Source organism: Haliaeetus albicilla, chromosome 9 (assembly GCF_947461875.1).
Source record: "Haliaeetus albicilla chromosome 9, bHalAlb1.1, whole genome shotgun sequence".
NCBI lineage: Eukaryota > Metazoa > Chordata > Aves > Accipitriformes > Accipitridae > Haliaeetus > Haliaeetus albicilla.
In genome coordinates this window covers 5,572,960-5,593,403 of record NC_091491.1, presented here as the reverse complement: position 1 = coordinate 5,593,403, position 20,444 = coordinate 5,572,960, and the positions used below count along the sequence as shown (strand labels likewise).

The 20,444-nt window shown below is 43.3% G+C and overlaps 1 protein-coding gene across 3 annotated transcripts in view; it reads left to right on the top strand.

The window, feature by feature from the left end:
• TAOK1 (TAO kinase 1) overlaps positions 1 to 19,545 on the top strand; it is a 69,211-nt gene extending 49,666 nt beyond the window's left edge. For all 3 annotated transcript variants that reach the window (XM_069791155.1, XM_069791157.1, XM_069791156.1), the window contains exons 11-20: positions 592 to 759; positions 1,606 to 1,809; positions 3,036 to 3,170; positions 3,763 to 3,999; positions 4,751 to 4,879; positions 6,505 to 6,708; positions 7,209 to 7,448; positions 11,128 to 11,340; positions 12,406 to 12,588; positions 16,502 to 19,545. In XM_069791155.1, the coding sequence (XP_069647256.1) occupies positions 592 to 759; positions 1,606 to 1,809; positions 3,036 to 3,170; positions 3,763 to 3,999; positions 4,751 to 4,879; positions 6,505 to 6,708; positions 7,209 to 7,448; positions 11,128 to 11,340; positions 12,406 to 12,588; positions 16,502 to 16,963 (2,175 nt within the window). In that variant the 3' untranslated portion in view covers positions 16,964 to 19,545. The remainder of the gene's footprint in view (positions 1 to 591; positions 760 to 1,605; positions 1,810 to 3,035; positions 3,171 to 3,762; positions 4,000 to 4,750; positions 4,880 to 6,504; positions 6,709 to 7,208; positions 7,449 to 11,127; positions 11,341 to 12,405; positions 12,589 to 16,501) is intronic.
• The last annotated feature ends 899 nt before the right edge of the window (positions 19,546 to 20,444 follow it).

The following is a 20,444-nucleotide window of genomic DNA, read 5'->3' as shown; positions in this document are numbered from 1 at the left end:
TATTGGCAAAATGTAGCCACCTTTGCAGTGAAATGCAGTGAATATTTCCAGAAAAAGAGCATAACGTGGCTAAATGTTCTAGGGCTGCGCTTGAAGGTTCACAGTCTATTTTATGACTCAGAGCTATATGCTGAATATTTGATTATCAAGCTTTTCTAAACAAGGAAAAGGGTTTTAAAGTGGGAGTTAGCCGATTGTGTTAATTAACATTTGGTCAGAGATACTTAACCAGTCTAACACCTTTAGCATTTATATGTTATTTGTTGCTCTTCCCCCTCTAAACCACAAGTAGATAACTCTCTAAATACCCCAACATCCAAAGAAGTCTAGGTTTAAACAGAGCCTGTTTTCATGGTACATGAAATACCATTTCTGGTTTTTTTACATCTTTACTTCTCCCATCAGAAAGTAATCATTCTGAAATCTATCTGGATCATGAAGCCTACAAATAGTGCCAGTGTAAGCTGTGAAGGTATTCTCCTCCTTTTCAGGGAAGAGGGCTAACAAACCCAACTAGTGCTCATAATTTTATCCTCAAAGCATGTGCGATGGAGGCATAAGAGGTCACTCACCTATTTGTGTGTTCTACAGCACATGTTTGTTCTTCGGGAGCGGCCTGAAACGGTGTTAATAGACTTGATTCAGAGAACAAAGGATGCAGTGAGAGAACTGGACAACCTGCAGTATCGTAAAATGAAGAAGCTCCTCTTCCAGGAGGCGCACAATGGCCCTGCAGTCGAAACACAGGAGGAGGAGGAGGTGAGAGAAACTTTGGATTTCATCACTGAACCGGAGAATGATGCTGTCATTTAAATAACCACAACTCAGATATTGCTAAAACGAATGGAGGCTGTTTACATACCTGACTGTAAAGTCTGTCTTCCCCTCTATGCTTGGAATAAAGCTACCTCAAGGCACAAACAAGGACAAACAGGGTAGATGCCTAGTGCTGGCAAGAAGCTGTGCCATGTGTTCATGCTTGAACAGTTAGCTTCCAGTTCTGTAAATCCTAGCTTTCTTTGCCTGTTTGTAAGGCTTCGTGAGGACTCTTTCAGCAACTGCAGTTAACGTCTGTTTTGACCATATGTACAAGGCCCTTGACAGTCTTCTAGTTTTGTCTGGAGAATGTTGTTCTGAGTCTAAGACATAGAAATCTGTACTTGATTTAAAAAAAAAAAAGTATCTTTTCGGGGTTGCATGCTGCAATCACCATGCAGAAATTGAGATTCCTCTAGATTGCAGTTCTGTCATGTACGGAAAGGAACTGTGCAAGGTGCAGGGTCCCAGCTGAGCACTTAGATGATGCTGGTGTCAGAACAGTTTCTGGTGACACGCTGTTGCTGATACATGATAGAGTTCAGCTTGTTAACAGACTCGCTGTTGAAAAGAATCTGACATCAGCCAGTTAATCTTGACAAGGTTGATTCTTTCTCTCCCTGGCATCCCACAAGAGAAATGTTTCATGGCAATGCCTGGAGGGTGGGAACTGCCATCACGTGGCAGGTAGATGCCCTTAGAAAGGAATGGAATGAACATTTCATTTGGTAATGTCCATAGATACAACAGTGATGGATTTGGATTTTCTTAATAATTCCTTTCTCCTAGGAACAAGATCACGGTGTTGGCAGGACAGGAACAGTGAATAGTGTCGGAAGTAATCAGTCCATTCCTAGTATGTCTATCAGTGCCAGTAGCCAAAGCAGTAGTGTTAACAGTCTTCCAGATGCCTCGGATGATAAGAGCGAGCTGGATATGATGGAGGGGGACCACACCGTGATGTCAAATAGCTCTGTCATTCATTTAAAGCCGGTAAGCATTGGGTTTTTACTGGATAACTTTGAAGGTGTAAAATGGGACAGGGTTTGGTTGGCACGATGACAAAAAGTCAAATGCTTCCTATCCCAAGTCATTTTCTGCAGGTTCTAATATTGTGCCCTAAATATATTAATGCATGCTGGAAACTTTGGAATATTGCTGTAAAAATCATTCATTTCTGTTGATTCACTAAAAAATCTTTTACTTATTGAATTGTTTCAAAAGCAGTTTGCTTTACCGTGAGGAGTTGGAACGGCAGGTTGCGAATAGGTTTATTTAGTGGATGCCCTTAATTTGCAGCACTGCTTCATGGGACAAACGGATGTGAGAGTTCCACCTTTTTACCTTCTAGTTAGTGAATTCTTAAATACAGGATCCACAGTAGTGGCTGAAATCTGTTCCTGAAGTACGCAGCTTCCCAGCACTTGATTCGAATATTTGTTTAATGAACAAAGATGCATGGAAAAAGAAATGCAGCACTCTGGCGACGGCAAGCCGTGAAACCACTTCCCCTGCTTTACCTCTACATGATGAAGGATAAACTGGGGAGCGTCCCTCTGAACCATGCTGCTCTTGCTATGGAGGGGTTATCGCACCTTTTCGCAAAGCGGTAACGTTTCCTTAGCTAATGATAGGTGTGGTTAGAATGTTTTGTTCTTTGCCCAGATATGCAACAGAGACGCAGGTATTTCCTCAGGGAGTTAATTAGTATATCATATCTAACTGCTAATCGCTCTGTGATGAATGACAAACTCAAAATAAGAATGTGGAATACACCGTGACAAATTTTAAAACTTGCTTTGAGGTATTTCTGTAGTGGGTGTAATGAAAATCTTCCTCTGTCTTTCAGGGTTACAAAGACGTTGTTTTTGTCTTTCAGACTTGGTATAATCTACTTTATAGCTTCTATGTTTTGTTGAAGTAAACTGTTTTAACTCAGTTTTCAGTTTTCCATTTATTTTTCTCATTTTGAGCTTTAATTAGTAATTTTTCTCTCAGTAATAAAAATGCACAGTGAAATTTCCAAAAGCAAAGATCCTAGATCAGAGCACTTGTTGCAGTATATTCCTTCATCCAGCTTATTGGCAGGAGGATCTTTGAAGGCTGATGAATGTAAAATGTTTTTTCTTCCTTTTAAATGTCTTTTGAACCAGACCAAAATAAAAATCCCTAGTAACACAGATTCTCTTTATTCTCTCATGTTAATATTTGCTGATAAGGAGGAAGAAAACTACAGAGAGGAGTCAGATCCTCGAACAAGGGCATCAGAACCCCAGTCTCCTCCCCAAGTATCTCGCCACAAGTCTCATTATCGCAACCGAGAGCACTTTGCTACTATACGCACAGCATCGCTGGTATGTTAAGGTTCTTATTTTGATGAGGTTGTATAGGACGGGTTGCCTTTGAACATTGCTCTGTGAAATTACTTAGAGCTTTTAAGATTTCATCAGAATATGAGCTGTCCTTGTTGGCTGAGATATTATCACTGAAATAGTTTAATGTAAGTTAATAAAAGTTTAAATGCGACACCTGAGCAAATGTAATTTTTGTATATTAGATATTTTCAAAACCAATATGCCTAGTAGAATATAGGAAACTGTTTATAATAGTAAGCTGGCTTTTATTTTCATATGCGTATTATGTATATTTGTGTATTTGTGTGTGCGTGTGTGTATAGATGCACCCTCATTGCAGTGGGCTAAAAAGACATTATTTAGTACCAGCTTTATAACAATTGTACAGTTTTTCTGCTGGAGCCCATGAGAACCTATCTTCTACAGCAGAATTCAGTTTTTAATCTGCTCTGCTGCCATTAGGATGTGTGCGTTTCTTTTACAACAAAATCATATTTCTTTACTGAATAGTTTTATTTTGTGGTTTGAAGACTGCTGAAAAGCAGATTAAGAAGCATTAACTTACTTTGGCCCGATGTGGTTATCTTCCTAGGTGACAAGGCAAATGCAGGAACACGAACAAGACTCTGAACTCCGAGAGCAGATGTCTGGCTATAAACGTATGAGACGGCAACACCAGAAGCAACTGATGGCATTAGAGAATAAACTGAAGGCAGAGATGGACGAGCATCGCCTCAGGTTGGACAAAGATCTTGAAACACAGCGTAACAATTTTGCTGCAGAAATGGAAAAGCTAATTAAAAAGCACCAAGCAGCCATGGAGAAAGAGGTAGGAGATTACGGTTTAGCACACCAGTCTATATTTAATTACATTGAATTGTCCACTTCCCCTCACTGATGAAGAGATGACATTGTAGTCTCTTACATGTCTGTTTTCAGGAGCCAAGCAAATTGCTAATTAGAAAAAGGCTAATACATCACCTCCTTACACTAAGGGGTTTATGTAACTAGAGGAAAGGTATGTCCTTCATCACAGTGCATTATACTAAATGTTAGTAGACTAAGCCCAGAAAAAATACTGTAAGGGTTTTCCTTTCTTTTGCCATGTATAAGCTGTCAATAGCTGACTGCCATCAAGTGTTATGGAGGCAGATTAGCCTGCAGAGAAGTACGCCAACTACGCTTAAATGTTCGCCGTCTAGTTGCTTATGGATATGGGGGTTTTTATGCTTTTAAATAATTGATAATGAAGTGGTGCCGCCTACGGCGATTATTATTGATTCTTTGTTCATCTTGGATCTCAGTGGAGAGCTAGGGATATAGTTTATCATAAGGTGTTGACTTTGTTAGGCAAGACTAGCTGAACAATAGGGCTGAGGAAATGAGGCACTGAAAAAGGTGCGTTGATGGGGGTTGAAATGAGAAGAGAGTTGAGGGCAAGCTCTTGAGACTCGCGCTTATTCAGAATCATGGTGAGTATCGTGGTGACTGTACCATGAGTTCCCAATCTTGGGGCTGAAATGGAACATGAGCTGTAATCCATCGGGACTCAAACTGATTTGCTGCTGGATTTGCTGTAGGCTAAAGTGATGGCCAATGAAGAAAAGAAGTTTCAACAGCATATTCAGGCCCAACAGAAAAAAGAATTGAACAGTTTTCTGGAGTCCCAGAAGAGAGAATATAAACTCCGTAAAGAGCAGCTGAAAGAGGTAACTCATCTGTAATGAGAAACGTGAATATAGTACAGTGTACGATACAGTGCAAGAGTGGTGAACATTCAGAAATAAAAGTGCCGCTGTGCACTTTTGCACGCTGTGGATTGCAGCAAGTTCTGCATTTCATGAGCAGTCCTGTACGTACTGTATTTGTTTCATATCTTTGACCTTAAGAGTAAGAGGGTTTATTTATATATTGGCACCTATATGTTTATCTTGTGAAGGTACAAACTCCTCCATTGTTTAATAGTACTTTTTAGCCAGAAACATGCAAATTTGGCAATCCTAAGAAATGAAAAAAGGTAGTTTAAGAAAGGTCATGAGCATATTTCTCATACCTTGTTGCTGCAGATGTTGACCAGGCACTGCAGCATTTAGTGAAGTTTCTTATCACTTAAATGATATTTCTGTAGCAGCAGCAAGAAAACAGAGCAGTAAAGATGACCTGTAGATTATTTTTTTTTTTTAAGGAAAATATCTGAAAAACACTATTTAATTTTAATGGAGAAAGCTGTGTAATAATAGTTTAATAATCACTGTATTGTAGTGAAAATCGTTACCTTTGTGAAATGCAGAAAAACTGTAGAATCAAACTTCCTGATTCTTTTTGTGGAGTGGCTGAAACCGTAAGCACTATAAATAATTTTTTTTGAAAGAACCATTTAGTGCTCAACCACCAACTTGTGTGATGCAACTTTGGAACTTGCTCCAAAGGGGAATATTCCCAAACATAGACATTTCCCAGGAGAAAAAAAAAGGCTAAAGAGCAGCAGAGCCAAGAAAGATCTAACAAAAACTATAGTAGGGTGGGCTCTTTATAATAACATAGAATCTTTTTCTAAGTGGGCAGCAGATCAGAGAGCACCAAGAAACACTGATGAAATACAGAGGAGTTCTGTCTCATACTTAAGTTGAAATGTATCACAACAAGTCTAGTTACTGTATGGGCATCTCTAGTATGCAATTCAAGCAAGCAAAGACTTTTGCCAAGGATACTTCAAGCTATGGATTGAATTTAATACAAATGTGGAAACCGTGGCCTTAAATTTCACCTGTGAACTTTCTTTATATTGCTTTTGTAAATTATGGCATCTCAGTGAGTGGCTCTGCCTTGATGAGTTACTTATAAAAATGTGTATGTGTTCTGATGAAGCAAGACAAAAATTTTCTAATGTGCTTCATGTGGCTAGAGTTTTGTTTGAACAACAGGTCGACAATGCTTTCCTTCACCTCTCAGTCCTTTGGGAACCTGTAAAAATGTTTGTCAGGCAGTATGGCAGGACCTTCAAGTGTCTTTGTTTTCAGTGGCAAACCATCATTTTTACATTTTGAGCTAATACATATGTCTGGAAACTGTGGACATGAACCAGTATTTTGGCCAGTTAAAATGGCCAATGCAAAAACAAGTTGTAGTTAAATTTGCTTCACTGTGAATTGTCTCCTGGTGTTCCCTTAGATATGCGATATGATGCATTTTGGAGAGGCTGGGATGGTATCGGCCATGAGAAGACAAGGTGGAACGGCTTTGAAACATAGTTTATTAGGCAGGTCCGTCCAGTTGTTCAGGGCCAAGAAGCTTAATATGACTATTCCACAATTAATTATCTTGCTGTTATCAGGAGCTGAATGAAAACCAGAGCACTCCAAAGAAGGAGAAGCAGGAGTGGCTCTCCAAGCAGAAGGAGAACATCCAGCATTTCCAGGCAGAGGAAGAAGCCAACTTACTGAGGCGTCAGAGGCAGTACTTAGAGCTGGAGTGTCGCCGCTTTAAGAGACGGATGCTCCTTGGCCGCCATAATCTGGAGCAGGACTTGGTTCGGGAGGTGAGGAATAGGCAGAGATAAGACCTGGAACCGCCTGTGTGAAAGCAATCTGCAATCCAACTCCAATCTCACTGAAGTGTTAATTACTACATCTAAAGTTTTTTGGTAAAATAATGGTTCGATATGTTTTGCAATGCCATCTGGTAATCCCTCTGGCATTTACGGGATCATGTGGAATCAAGTGTTCAGATTAGTGCCCTGTTGTGGGAGAACTGTTAGATCCAAAAAGTCAACAGACATAACAGTTACAGTCCTTTCCAGAAAATGCTTACTGTGAATCCTGTTGAGCATCTAGAACAGGAAGAAGAAAAGTGAAATGAGGAAGGAAAAATTACCGGTGGCGGTGCTGTCTGCTTCTGATAAGACATAGAAACTGCGCTCTGTCCTCAAATGCCTTGGAAAGAGAGAAATGCCCTTGTGAACAAAGTGAAATGTCACGTTGTGAGCGGAAATCCAAGTAAGTACAAAGAATCTAATAATTCTCTCTGTCCTCCTGTTAGGAATTAAACAAAAGGCAGACACAGAAGGACCTGGAGCACGCCATGCTGCTGCGTCAGCACGAGTCCATGCAGGAGCTGGAGTTCCGCCATCTCAGTACCATCCAGAAGATGCGCTGTGAGCTGATCCGACTCCAGCACCAGACCGAGCTCACCAACCAGCTGGAATACAACAAGCGCCGGGAGCGGGAGCTGAGGCGTAAGCACGTCATGGAGGTCCGGCAGCAGCCCAAGAGCCTGAAGGTACTAAGTGATGTAGGAGCTCTGGGCACGAGCTGCTGGTGGTGGTGGCAAAGTGGTACATTGCAGCTCAGTTCTCATTTGCAGTGTATGCAGGTCCAAGGTATTTTGAAGCTTGTTAATTTGAAGAGGTGTCTCATTCTGTAATGAACGCCTTTTTTAAAAAGTGTCATATTTGACAAGTTGTGTAACTGCCAGGGTGCAACTGCAGCCCTGCAAGCACCATATGTATGAACCATAGCAGTGGTGATCAGGGTTGCAGTGTATTGTAGGCAGGCCATAGCAGCAGTGTATCCTCATTTTATTTGAAAAGCTGTTGTTCACAGCAACGTGCCTTCTTTTTTGTGATAGCTTAAAATGCATTTAATCTTTGCTCTGTCCTTTTTTTTTCCCTTTTCCTCCTACACCATTTTCTGATCCTTTTCTTCCCTCCATATACAAATCTTCTGTAGTGAAGCAGTGTCATTTAAAAACAAAACAAAACAAAAGCTTTGTGTTATTGCATGCAGCAAAATGAACTGCACTATTGGTCTTGGCTAGCTCACCTTGTTATTGTTTTTATATTAAAGCTGGTATGCTAGCAAGTGTAGGGGGAAGAGAGAGAGATACCACCAGCCAACTGCAGTGTCCTCAGGAAGCTCCTAGTGATGACCTTTGCTGTGTTGTGCTCTCATGGGTTTCTCATGCTGCCCTTGTAACTGTGGTGGCTGACCAGAACTATAGGGCCTCTGTAATTGAGGCTCTTAGTGTTTTCATTGTAAGCCTTCACTTCATCCAAAGAAGTCCAGTGGTTTATTCTGAAGTGTCTGAGAAGGGAGTATAAGGCCTTTCACAAAGCTGCCTGGTACATTTCCTTTGAGGAGGCAGACTTCTTCTCTCCACCCAGTGTGTGCCAGTAACAAAATGAGTGTATGGCATACTGAACATGGGGTTTCTTTGTTGTTCTAGGTCTTTCCTCTTTGTGATATTTCCCATCTGACTTAATTTTCACCACCTGCAAGTTACCTTCTTACAGAGAAAATAACCAATTTGAAAATAGAACTTGAGCAAAAAAAAAAAAATACCTGGTTTGTCAATATTAGAATAATATTAAATAGTGAAAACCTAGCTTGTGAGAACAAGGGACCATCTGATCGCTGTTGAGAATCTCCAAGGATATAGTGTATAAATAGCTGATGACTTCACAGGGAAGCTGCGCTGCACTCTGAGCTGAATAAAACTGAAGCAGCTGTATTAAGTTGATCCTTCTGAGATTAGTATGAATGAGTTCTGCCTCCCTAAGGTGATGTGGTGCAAACACGAGTGGGCAGCATGTCCGTTCTCATTCCCTGGCTGGCAGTTGGGACAGCAGGATCAGCAGTCTCTCTGGGCTGCAGAGGCTTGGCTGCCCTCTCACCTCTGCAGACTCTTCAACCCCTTCCCTTTTCCAGTGAGGACAGGGCTGGAGCGTTTTGCGGGCAGCATGGAAGGCTTGCACTTTGCTTTGCATGGCTGTTCTGCGATTAGTGAAGGATTTCAGGCTTGAGCTGTCAATCCAGCACCTTTGCGTACACACAGTGCTAATAATGCAGCCTGCTGGACAACCATTCAGTTTGTAGTACAATCTCCTATTTATCGAGACTGTTCCCTGGTATTAACTCTTCTCTTGCTTCTGACTAATGCAGGCAAGTATTCTTAAATGAATAGATAATCTTACTATTCGTTCAGTTTCTCTCTCCAGCAACCTTTTCCCTCGAGGGCACATGTTTCAGGCTTTCCCTTTGTCATTTAGTGAGGTCCTTTGTCCTGAAAGCAGGTTTTTAACAGTCAGTGTCTGTTGCTGCTATTACAGCACTAGAAGGACCGATAACTAGAATTCACCCTTCACTGAAAACTGCTCTGTTGTTATTTCCAGTGTGTTAATTGTCATGCGAATACCCTCTTGCTGGTATTGCACAATACTAGGTCAAAATGATCTTGTCAGAAGTCTGACTGGAAATCTTACCCCTCCCTTCTGTTTCCTGTTGTTAAAGCCTTTGGATTGGAAGCCTGTAAACAGTCTGGTGTCCAAGCAAGACTTCACAGAAAGTGAGGACAAAATAGATTGCTAGTGTTTTGCTGTGACCAGGTCCCTGACGGGAATGTGTAACCTGGTGACACTTCCCTTAAAAGCAGCGAGAAACAACCTTAAAGGTTTCCTGGAGGGAAATAACTTCCTGTGAATTTAGAAAGGGTAAAAGTGATGTATTCCTCTCTGTGATACACGTTTTGGTTTGAATGAAACCCATCTTTGTCCTGTTTTCTGCATCAGGTTAGCAAAGTGGAATTGTTGGTTTACGCAGCAAAGCGTGCTGATGTCTACGTTGGGCTGGATGTATTGTCTGATCCCACTGCATCTTTCTAGGTAGCTACAAGTGCTGCGCTTATCACCTACCCTGCAGAGCCTTGAGTTAGTGCCAGGAGCAGGCAGTGGAGGAGCTGACGGGAGACATGCGCATATATCTGCCTTACTGGTTCAGATCCCAGAGCTCTTCCAACTTATTCAAGGGACAGGCATCTGGTCCTATGCTCTGTTCCTGCCCCCAGTGCTTCAGGATTTGACCGTGGTGGCTGACAGTGGGAATAACCCAGAGAGTGTACTGACTGCCTTAATGTGGTGGGTTTAGGGGTTTGTTTGTTTCTTCTTATCATGAAGTACTTGACTATGTGTCAGTTAACCAGCATCGCTCGTAGCTTGTGGATTTTGCTTAGTTAGAAGTATCCCTGCCAGCCCTCCTGTAGAATGACACAGGGAACTCCAGAACACCTTCCTTTTCAGGGTCTTAAAACACTTAGTAGATGTTAACCCTCATGAGCTGCTCTGGGGGCAGGTAAGGCAGGTGAAAGAAAAAAGTAATTTCCTCAAGGTCATACAGCAAAGTCAGGTCCAGATGCCTTTTCCAGGTTGATGTCTCCTAGCCCTGCGTGCAATTGCAAAGTTATGTCTCTAAACAATACAGAGGTCCTAGCAAGTGCAAAGGGAAAACTTAATCTCCAGTGAGCCTCCATTAGGAGTGAGGAATTGTTTTGTTTGCCAGACTAGCACAATGCTAATGTTGCCTGTGGTGTAAGTCTTCAAGCGTCTAATCTTTCCCAGCCATTTGTTAGTATCTTTATGAAAACCAGGCTTTTAATATCAAGGGTTAGAATACATCTTATCTTCATCAAACACTCAATGGAAAACGTGTTGCTTTTTTCCCTGTCCCTTCCCATGCACCAGACCTGCTTCTTTTCATAACATTAAGTGCTGTTCGTATATATGTGCCATACAAGCACAATAATGTGTAAGTATGGCTTTTGGTGCTAATAAATATTAGTCCTGTCCCTCAAGAACTTTTCTTGAAAAGCAACACCCAGGACTGGATCCAATCCAGTGACAAATGTGAGGCTCTTTGTGCAGACAGCTGTATTTAGGCTGGAGCTTTGTTATAAAAGTGTCTGTATTGTAATTGTTTCGCACAGTAGCAGTGTCAAAGCAGCTGCAGCAATAGTCATTGCCTCTTGTGTATTTTGCTTCCCTCCTTGCACTGTAGATGTTAATATACATTTGTGGAATCTTGAACTCATATCCTTAATGTAATCCTAAATATCCATTTGAATGGATATTTCTCCCATTTGAAACATGCTGTTTTTTTCTTTGTTTGTGTCCCCTCCGTCTTTCCAGTCAAAAGAACTACAGATAAAGAAGCAGTTTCAGGATACATGCAAGATCCAAACCAGACAGTACAAAGCACTGAGAAACCATCTGCTGGAGACCACGCCAAAGAGTGAACATAAAGCTGTCCTCAAACGGCTCAAGGAGGAGCAGACCCGGAAGCTGGCTATCCTGGCTGAGCAGTATGATCACAGCATTAATGAAATGCTCTCTACACAAGCTGTGAGTCGCCTCCGAGGGACCCAGGGTTCCTCAGCCAAATAGGGATGTTTGCATTTTAACCGATCTGTATCCTGACAGCAGGCTATCTGCTTCCTTGTTACATGTGCCATACCCTGCACAGTCGTTCCTCTGTATTTAAAAAGCAGCATTCAAATGCAGAGGAAGGAGGTATTACCCCCTTCAGGCAGGTTGAAGTTGAAGCTGCTGTTGCAGAGATGCGAAATGATGCATCTGTGTGGCCAGAGGACTGCTTTTGCATGAAGTTTGACAGCATAAACATCCCTGTTAGACCATCGTTAAATAATGTGCAGCTTGCTGTCTTAAGTCATTTAGGTTTTGATTGTCAACAATACCAACCAAAGCATGTCCCAGTGGTGGAAGATGCTCATTGAGTCCAGAGTTTTGACTGTAAATCTGAAATAACGGTGAAAGTGTTGTGAACATTCCGAGATTCCATCTTTAAGGAATGAGCACATGAGCAGTGCTTTGAGTCCTTGCTACAACTGAATGTGTAGTTTTCTTTGCACTTCTTGCATATTGCTTCCTGCTCACATCGCTCTGTACAACTTTGACGCTGTGAGGGAGGGTAGCTGTCTTGCTTTATGTATGGGAAGGCTGAAAGTTCAGTATCGTATTGCTTTTAGGTTTATGTCATTATATTCTTTTGCCCAAAGTCCTGCATTGGCAGGGATATGGAGTTAAGCCTCCTGTGTACAGGTAATTGGTTAATCCAGTTGAACAGAGCAAGAGATCTTCTCTTTGCCTCTAGCAAAAGGAGAGCTGTGGATGTTAGCACCTCCAGCAGTCTGGTCTCTGCAGTATGGATCGTGGTTCCTGAGGCGCCACTGCTCATCAGCATCACTTGCATCAGCACTGTGGGCTCACTGTCACCAGTCTTTGTCACTATAGGTCCTCTGTTCAGTGAAACGAAATACAATAGAGACCAATTGTATTGCTAAGAAAACAAAGTCCCATCCCATTCTCTCCCGCTCCCTGCAGTCCTCCCCCAGAGTGTCATGAGTGGTTACCCCATAGTGAAACATCTCTATTGTCTGTTTTTCCCAGCTGCGTTTGGATGAAGCACAGGAAGCAGAGTGCCAGGTTTTGAAGATGCAGCTGCAGCAAGAATTGGAGCTGCTGAATGCATATCAGAGTAAAATCAAGATGCAGGCAGAAGCCCAGCATGATCGGGAGCTGCGTGATCTTGAACAGAGGGTATCCCTCCGTCGGGCCCTCCTTGAGCAGAAGGTAAAATGGGCATGCGAGCATCATTAGCACGCTACATACTTCAGATCTTAAATTGCACTGTACTTATCAATAGAGGGGGAAATGCTTTTACCTTGCTGTATATAGTAACACAGATCATTAGGGTATTTGCCTCTCCGGGATGATAGCTCAGTGACACATAGGCTAAACTTTCTGCCAGCTCAGCCATACTATGTGAGCAGCTTCTGGCTGGGATAGAGCTGCTTGAAGTGTGCCAGAGGGAGTCCTGCCTCTCTGGGCAGAAGGGAAAGTGAACTGTTCTTTCTGTCTCTGAGCTGCAGATTAACTTCCCCAGCTCATTAGAGGACAGACAATAACAACTTAAAGCTGGGGGGGGGCGGGAGGGATTTTGGAATTTGCATAGTATCAGTAGTAGGTATCTTTGGGGAGGGGAAAAGAAAAGGTAAAATGTATTTGAGACCCTGTGTTTTATGGTAATACTATTTTACTGCACATCTGCTCCATTTGTCAGTCTGTGGAGACCAGGCTACAGTTTCACTATGAAATTATGCTTGTTATGGGAAATGCTGCTGTCTGCAGCATTTCCCTAAGCAAACTGAAGTAGCCAGACCCACAGGCATGGGTGACCTGCTGCTCCCTAGATTTCAGCTTGTAATTGGCTATGTGTATTAAAGTGCTCCTTGTTAAAGTATGCTTTTTATGCAGTGCCAGACATACAGTGTGTATAGGAATGTTAGTGGCCTCACACACAACCGGGGAAGGGTAATGCACCAGTCAGTGAAAGGAAATACACAATCAGCCTTCCTCCTGCAAACTTTTTCCCCTCTGATTTGCCCTGTTTGTGCCAGCCATCACCATTCACGCAACAGTTCCCAACTTTGCTGATCGGTGATTATTAAGTTAGGGCAATTACTCCGTCGCCTCGAGGTACTTTACACTTAGCTTCTCCCAGAGGCTAACAGATGGATGCTGGGCTGATAGAGGGCCCTCATCAGCATGTAACTGCTCCACCTCATGGTCAGCCGAGGAAACTTCTCCAAGAGGACGGTACAGTGCTATTGTGCTTTGGTCTCCTGCAAGTAGACATGAATCTCTGGAAGTTACTGAATTTGTGAAGAAAAAACAAAACAAAACAAACCCTCAGAGTTCCCGTGTGGTGCTCACATGTGTAATAGCTGTCTTGAGACCCCATCACTAGTTATTTTGCTCCTGTCCAGAAGAGGACAGCTCCCATCACAGCCCTGTGTTTGAGCATGTGTTTATGCTCGGTGTGCATTGCCCTCTGGCGGCATGATCTGCTGAGAGCTCTGGGAAGAAGTGTGCCACAGTGAGCCTGCTACTGGTCATTGCTCCTTGTCTGTGGGACCAGCATATATTGCACTGCACAGAGTATTATGTTAAAAGTTGAAGTGAGCCCAGTGACTTAAGGAAATGCACATCAACCAATAGTATTGTCGTGTAAGTCTTTCACTGTGGACCAGGATTGAAGTCTCTGTGCATAGAAAGCCCCTGCGAAGCATTTGACATCAGTACTGGTGTTAGGAAGTTTAGCAATGCTACTTCACAGAGAGGAAAAAAACAATTAAAATAAGACCTAGCATAATTTTTTGTGTGTGTTTGTGTCCCTATGTTGCCTTAGCATAGCAAAAAATTGGATGGTGCTTCAACTTCCATAGGCTTATTTAGTAATACATGCAGTCCTAGCGCATTGCAAGTCACAAAGTCATGGCCCAGCAATGAGACTCTCTTTCTTAGCGGGTTTACAGTCATTTAGCAGCAGGTCAAGGGAAAACACGTGAGTGCAAAGGTAGATGCATCCTTCTTTTGCAAGGGTATTTTTGGGGAGGATAGGTGTTGTTCTGTTTTTGTAAGAATTGAGTTTTGAGTATTCTGGTGTGGATTGCTCAGGGATGTCACCTGGTATTTGCTTGCATGCGCTAACTGAAACTGGCAGCCAGAGAAAGGGCAGGTGTGTGCGCAAGATGAATGTCTGAATTTGTATGCACAAATATATACGTAGCCTGTGGCAAAGTCAGTCCCTGATGTTCAATAATAAACCAGATTCCAGAAGTTAGTGTGTGCATAGGACTCTGCTTCCTTCTCAGCACAGTGCTCTTTATTTTTGATGGTGCCCATCACCATAGTAACTCACCAGAGCATACATGTCTGACTGAGGCTAAGGAGGGAGTAGCCAGCCCCATCAATGTGCAGCCTTTAAGTGCCAGTGACTGAGGCGCTGTACAAGCTATACCCTGATACTATGTTGTTTGTGTTGCACCAGCAATGAGCATGTCCCAAGAGTGTCTTTAAAAGAATTCAGATTTACTCATTTCCTTCCCACATGCCTCAGACACCTCATCTTCAGAGTCCTGCATCCTGAGGTCGTTTCTAAGTGATGTCATTTTAATGCAGTGTGTTAGGCATGCCTTTCTGTGAAGTTCAGTTGCGCTAAGTGCTGTGTGTTATGCTGTCACAAAGACTGAAAACTGTGAGCAGCTGGACATGCTGAAGACATTGAAAAAGGAGGATCCTGCTTAGATAGCAGGACTGGAAAAACAAGTGGAGCATTTTAAAGAGCTAACGTTAGAGAGGGCACCTTCTTCCTCTTCTGCCTTTCCCAAACTAGCTGACCACTGCGTGGCTTTCAGCACAAGTGAGCAAGGCTGCCCTATGGAGAGAGTCAGTGTCACTCACCTAGCGCTAAGAAGCAGGCAAGTGGATAAGGCTGTTTCTGAAAGCCTCAAATCGCTCAGGAGATGACTCAGGCAGGAGCAGATTGTTTCCTAAATTCCAGATGAAATCACTTTGCATATTCCCTGACTAAGGCAAGAGAGTGCTTACAAGTACAAGGCTCTGCCCAGTACCTTCAGCACAGACCAAGATAACACCTCTTGGCTGTGTTGCTGCTGACAGCAGGGGACATGCCAGTGAGCTGTGCTAAAAGTCTTGGCTGCTGATTTGTACCCATTTGGTCTTTTTCACTGAGGCCAAAAGTAGCTTTTTCAGTGCTGGCAAGAAGATAATAGAGTGATTCTTGGGTTCTCCACCTGACTGCAAAGGTTTCAATAAGAAAGGCTTTCATCCCTGTCTGATGGGTGTCAGGAGGCCATAGCCCCATGTTTTCTGTACTTAGGGAGCTGATCCCAGTGCCCCTACCAAAGTACCGTTGGAAACCGATTTGGAACAGTGTTAAGGGGAAGAAATTGGAGTTGCCAGCTTGCATATCATCTAGCTAGTAATCTGCCATACAGTTCAAACATCGCTGCCTACTTTCTTCAGCCACACACCCTGGAGGAAGTATCAGGGTAATGAAATATGAGAAACCAATTTAGGAAAGAAGTAGATAGGAGGTGATAAACATGAGCTAAGAAAATCTGGCCAGTGAACGTTGGAGAGGAAACTGAATGTGGGCTCGTACATTGAATCCTGGAGAAAATAGCAGTCATCGTCATCAGATTCAGCTACAAACAGTGAAGGTCACATTAAGCTATGTTGGCAGGTATCTGACTGTATAGGCACTGTGCTTGGCTGTACCTGAAGGTGCTTTCCCAGTAGGCTTTTGTGGAAGCTGCAGACTTTGCTGCATCTTAAAAGATTAATCTATGTCAAGCTGTTAGTGCAAACTTTGGATTTGCATCCCTAAAACTTCTGTATTCACCCGGGAACAGGGACCAAGACCCTCCAACTGGTATTCATGCTTTGGCATGTGCAGGTCTATGGGGCTTACCCTTTTGCATTCAGAACAGATTGTGAGTCAGCGGACGTCTGATCTGGATATGATCCCATGTAGAAACACGGGGAGAGGGTTCCTCGTTAGCTTGCTGTTACAAGTCGTTCAGAGACTGAGGCCATGCCTGTAAAGGAGTCCTGCTACTACAGACTGTCTCTTTTTTTTTTTTTTTTTTTTTTTTTTTTTTTTTTCTTTCCTTCCTAGATCGAGGAGGAGATGCTGGCGTTGCAGAACGAGCGTACTGAACGGATACGAAGCCTGCTGGAGCGTCAAGCTCGCGAGATCGAAGCCTTTGACTCAGAAAGCATGAGGCTAGGTTTTAGTAATATGGTTCTTTCTAATCTCTCCCCCGAGGCGTTCAGCCACAGCTACCCGGGAGCTTCTGGCTGGTCCCACAATCCTACTGGGGGTGCAGGACCTCACTGGGGTCATCCCATGGGTGGCCCACCACAAGCTTGGGGCCATCCAATGCAAGGTGGACCCCAGCCATGGGGTCACCCCTCGGGGCCCATGCAGGGGGTACCTCGAAGTAGTGCTATAGGGGTCCGCAACAGCCCCCAGGCTCTGAGGCGGACAGCTTCTGGGGGACGGACGGAACAGGGCATGAGCAGGAGCACAAGTGTTACTTCACAAATATCCAATGGTTCACACATGTCTTATACATAACTTAAACAATAACTGAGGGTGGCAATTCCACTGGAGCTGTCTGCCAACAGAAACTGCCTACAGACACCAGCCCAGCAGCCTCCTCAGTGCGGTGCTGACGTGTGGAAGCTGGGTGCACATGGAATATTGTATTCATTTTGTAAAGCATTACGTTTTGTGTTTACTAACTGGGATGTCATAGTATTTGGCTGCAGGGTTTGGGGGGGGGTGGTTTTTTGTTTGTTTTTTTTGTTGTTGTTGTTGTTTTTTACTTTTTGGAGGGGTCTTGGGAGGGCGTCTGAGAAAAATATGCAATTAGTCAGAAGAGTTGGCTGGTGGTCGTCACACTGACAGGACAGAAGGGCCTCAGACTGCCCTCGTCACACCATCCATAGGAAGTCTGAGGGAGAATGGAGACCTCCTCCCATGTCCATAAATTTCGAACTGCCACCCTGCAAAAGCCAGGCGAGCTGCCTTTAAACCAACATCCAGGGGAGGAACAGCTGGATCTTCTGTTCCATTTTTATTTGTCATTAAATTGGATACATTTCTAGGGTATTGCCTCTGCCAAGAGGCATTTTCAGAGACTTGTAGGTGAGGAAGAAGGGTGAGAAGAGAAGCCAAGAGACACCAGGGCTCAGCAGGGCCCTTCTACCCAAGTGCCCGCTCCGTGTCGTCTAAGAAGTGACGTTCTCTCAGAAGGCACTGGTCAGCTTCCCGAGAACTGCGTTAGGTAAACCTGTCTGGAGGGAACAGGCTAGAAATGTCTGAAATTGTATTCCTGCTTTGGCACTCCCTGACTGTGCTGCTGGTAGCTCAGACGAGGTTGGGCAGAGGAGCGTAAGCAATGCACTTGTACAGCTAATACTGTGACATCTCATTTTAGCTAAGCATCAGAATAATTCTTGGAGCCCAGTGTAGTCCTTTTTGCTCCATTCAGAACTGTTAGACTTTCAGCCAATGAGTTTCAAATGCCAGAGGTATTTTGAAGGATGCCATAGTCACAAAATGCCATTGATCGGGTTTTTCATTATTACACTACATCCACCAATTTATTACCTTTTTGGCTTGTTGCAATTTCCTGTTTACATGTAGAGTGTAGCCAACTGTTTAAATGTTTAGTTGCCACAGCGTACCAGGAGGAGCTGAGCCAATGACTCTTTCCCAGCTGATGACTAACCCACATCACCACTGTAGATCTTGCTGCATGTGAGGCTCCTTTTTATTACTTTTGTTGCTGCAATACTTCACAACTTTTACAGTCCCTTGAGATGCTGTGGTATTTTGGCAGCATATCACACCATGCGAGAAGGCACTACTTCCAGAGGCTCGTTGGAGCTGCTGTACTACTGAAAGGAAGCAGAGGAGGTTGTGGAATCCATACGGTGATGAAGGGGTCAGGGAGTCTCATTAACCAAATGACTTTGTGGCATTGTGTCATCCCTTAGCGCTGGGAACTGGTGATGCCCCCATGCTCTTGTGCCAGTGCCAGGGCGGTCTGGGTCAGCCAGCACTGTGGGGCTAGGGAAAGAGCAGGTAGATGAAGTTTGGCTTGAGGCAAAGATTTCCGTCTTGGGGACTGACCAGCCAGGGTTCTTTGTAAATGTTTTTCCTTGCACACTAATCATCTTGAAGAAAACACTAGCTGCTAACTCTAGGATTTGCCTTTAATATGTTTATAGGGCTCAAAAGCAAGGTTTTCCGAATGTGTTTGTCCACGTGACATATTTATATAGTAAATACTCTAGTGTCTCGCTGCTGTTCAGTACTCTCAACAGGGCGACGTTCTTTCGTTAGCTAAATTAACATCCACTCCCAATCCTTCAACTCTTTGCCAGTGTCCGGTGAATCCAACTGGGATTTCTAGCATCTTGACGTAGCATATTACTCTAATTGAAGATGGAAACTCTACCGAAATATGTTTGAGCAGCCCCTTAGTAAGGAGCTTTGTAGTACTAACAGTTGACGGAAGCCTGGGATGAGGCGGTGGTCCCATGGAGGTGACTCTGGTTGCCCCCTGGGGCAAGTGGTGACCGTGAATTGTCCTGTCCTTTCCTCTGCTATGTTTTTATGTGGAATTGGATGTTTTGGGGTCATTCTTTTGCATTGCAGTGTTGTTGAAATGCAGGGAAACTGATTTAGGAAAGGTACCTGTATTTTCCTGGGGTTAGAAGGAAAGACAAAAATGAAATGAAAGGCCAAAATTGTATTGGGATTTACCATGTGAGTGTGGAGGGTGTGCCCAGAGCATGGTGCTAACACAGCGTTTTGAAGTTCAGCTCCTCTTATCACAAACAGCAGCAGCGACAGCAGGGACGGGCTATACCTGCAAGTTCAGTGGGTTCATTCTTTTGCTTCTGTTATGGTTTGAATTTGGTCAGTCTCTGGCTTAAATTGAGCTACTTCAACAGAATTCTCTCAACCCATCTCTTTGTGTAATGTCAAGCATGACTGAATGCTGAATCCAAATGATGGCTATCCCATATTGGCTTTTTTGTATTCAAAAAGAATTGTGTAGTAACCATTTTTACATGTATATCATGTGCAGACCTGGACTATTCCAACAAGTTAATATTTTAATTAAAATAGTTTGCAAAAACTGATTCAGATCAACTGGTCTAAATGTGTGTGTCCCTGTGTGTACGTGGGGGAAGGAAAGCTGTCCCAAACAAGTGTGATCTCGAGAGAAAGCACTCCATTATGCAGCTGTAGCCAGAGGGACTCAGGGTCAGGCTGTGCCTTGGAGGTATATGAGGAGGCCCTTGGTGTTGAGAATTTTAATGTATCTCGGGTGTATTTCTGAGATACACGAACAACTATACACTAGAGAGACGCAAACGCTCTCTGAATCAGTTTGCAAACTCTATTTTTAAAAGTAACACCAATTACTCCATATTGTACTTGTTGCAGTCATGCCCTAGCTTTGGTTTTAAAAATGCTGTAATCTGTAAATTGTGGAAACTACTCCAGTACCTCAGCAAAGATGTTCTCTTACATCTTTTATGTTCATATTTAACACTGGGCAAACTCTTCTGTGCGGACTACTTTGCAAACTTTTTTGCAGTATTTTCGAATCACCAGCTTGACCCCTGAAATCTCTTATTCTGTGGTTATTTTTCTCTCCCCTTTACAAAGACCTAAAGTTCTGATGTAGTTTAGCCCAGAGATGAAAAAAACAGAGGAGTCAGCATTTTCACCTCTTTCTAATTTGAATTTCTTTTGGTCTTATTTAATTAAAATCAGTGAAAGGGACCACATTTTTCTTGTTCTCCGTGGTCCCAGGGAGTCAGCAGCCACCTCTCCCTTCCATGTTGAACGTTACGTGCTTTCTTCCTCAGATGCAGCACTGAAATGGAGGCCACAGCTCTGTTTCACCTGCATTCGCTCCAAGCCTGTGAGCTTCAAAGGGGTTGAAGAACTAAATGTGGTATGATACCGAGCTTTCCACAGAAAATTCCCTGCAGCCATTCCTTGCCTGGCTTGGGGCCAGGCTGGCATCGCT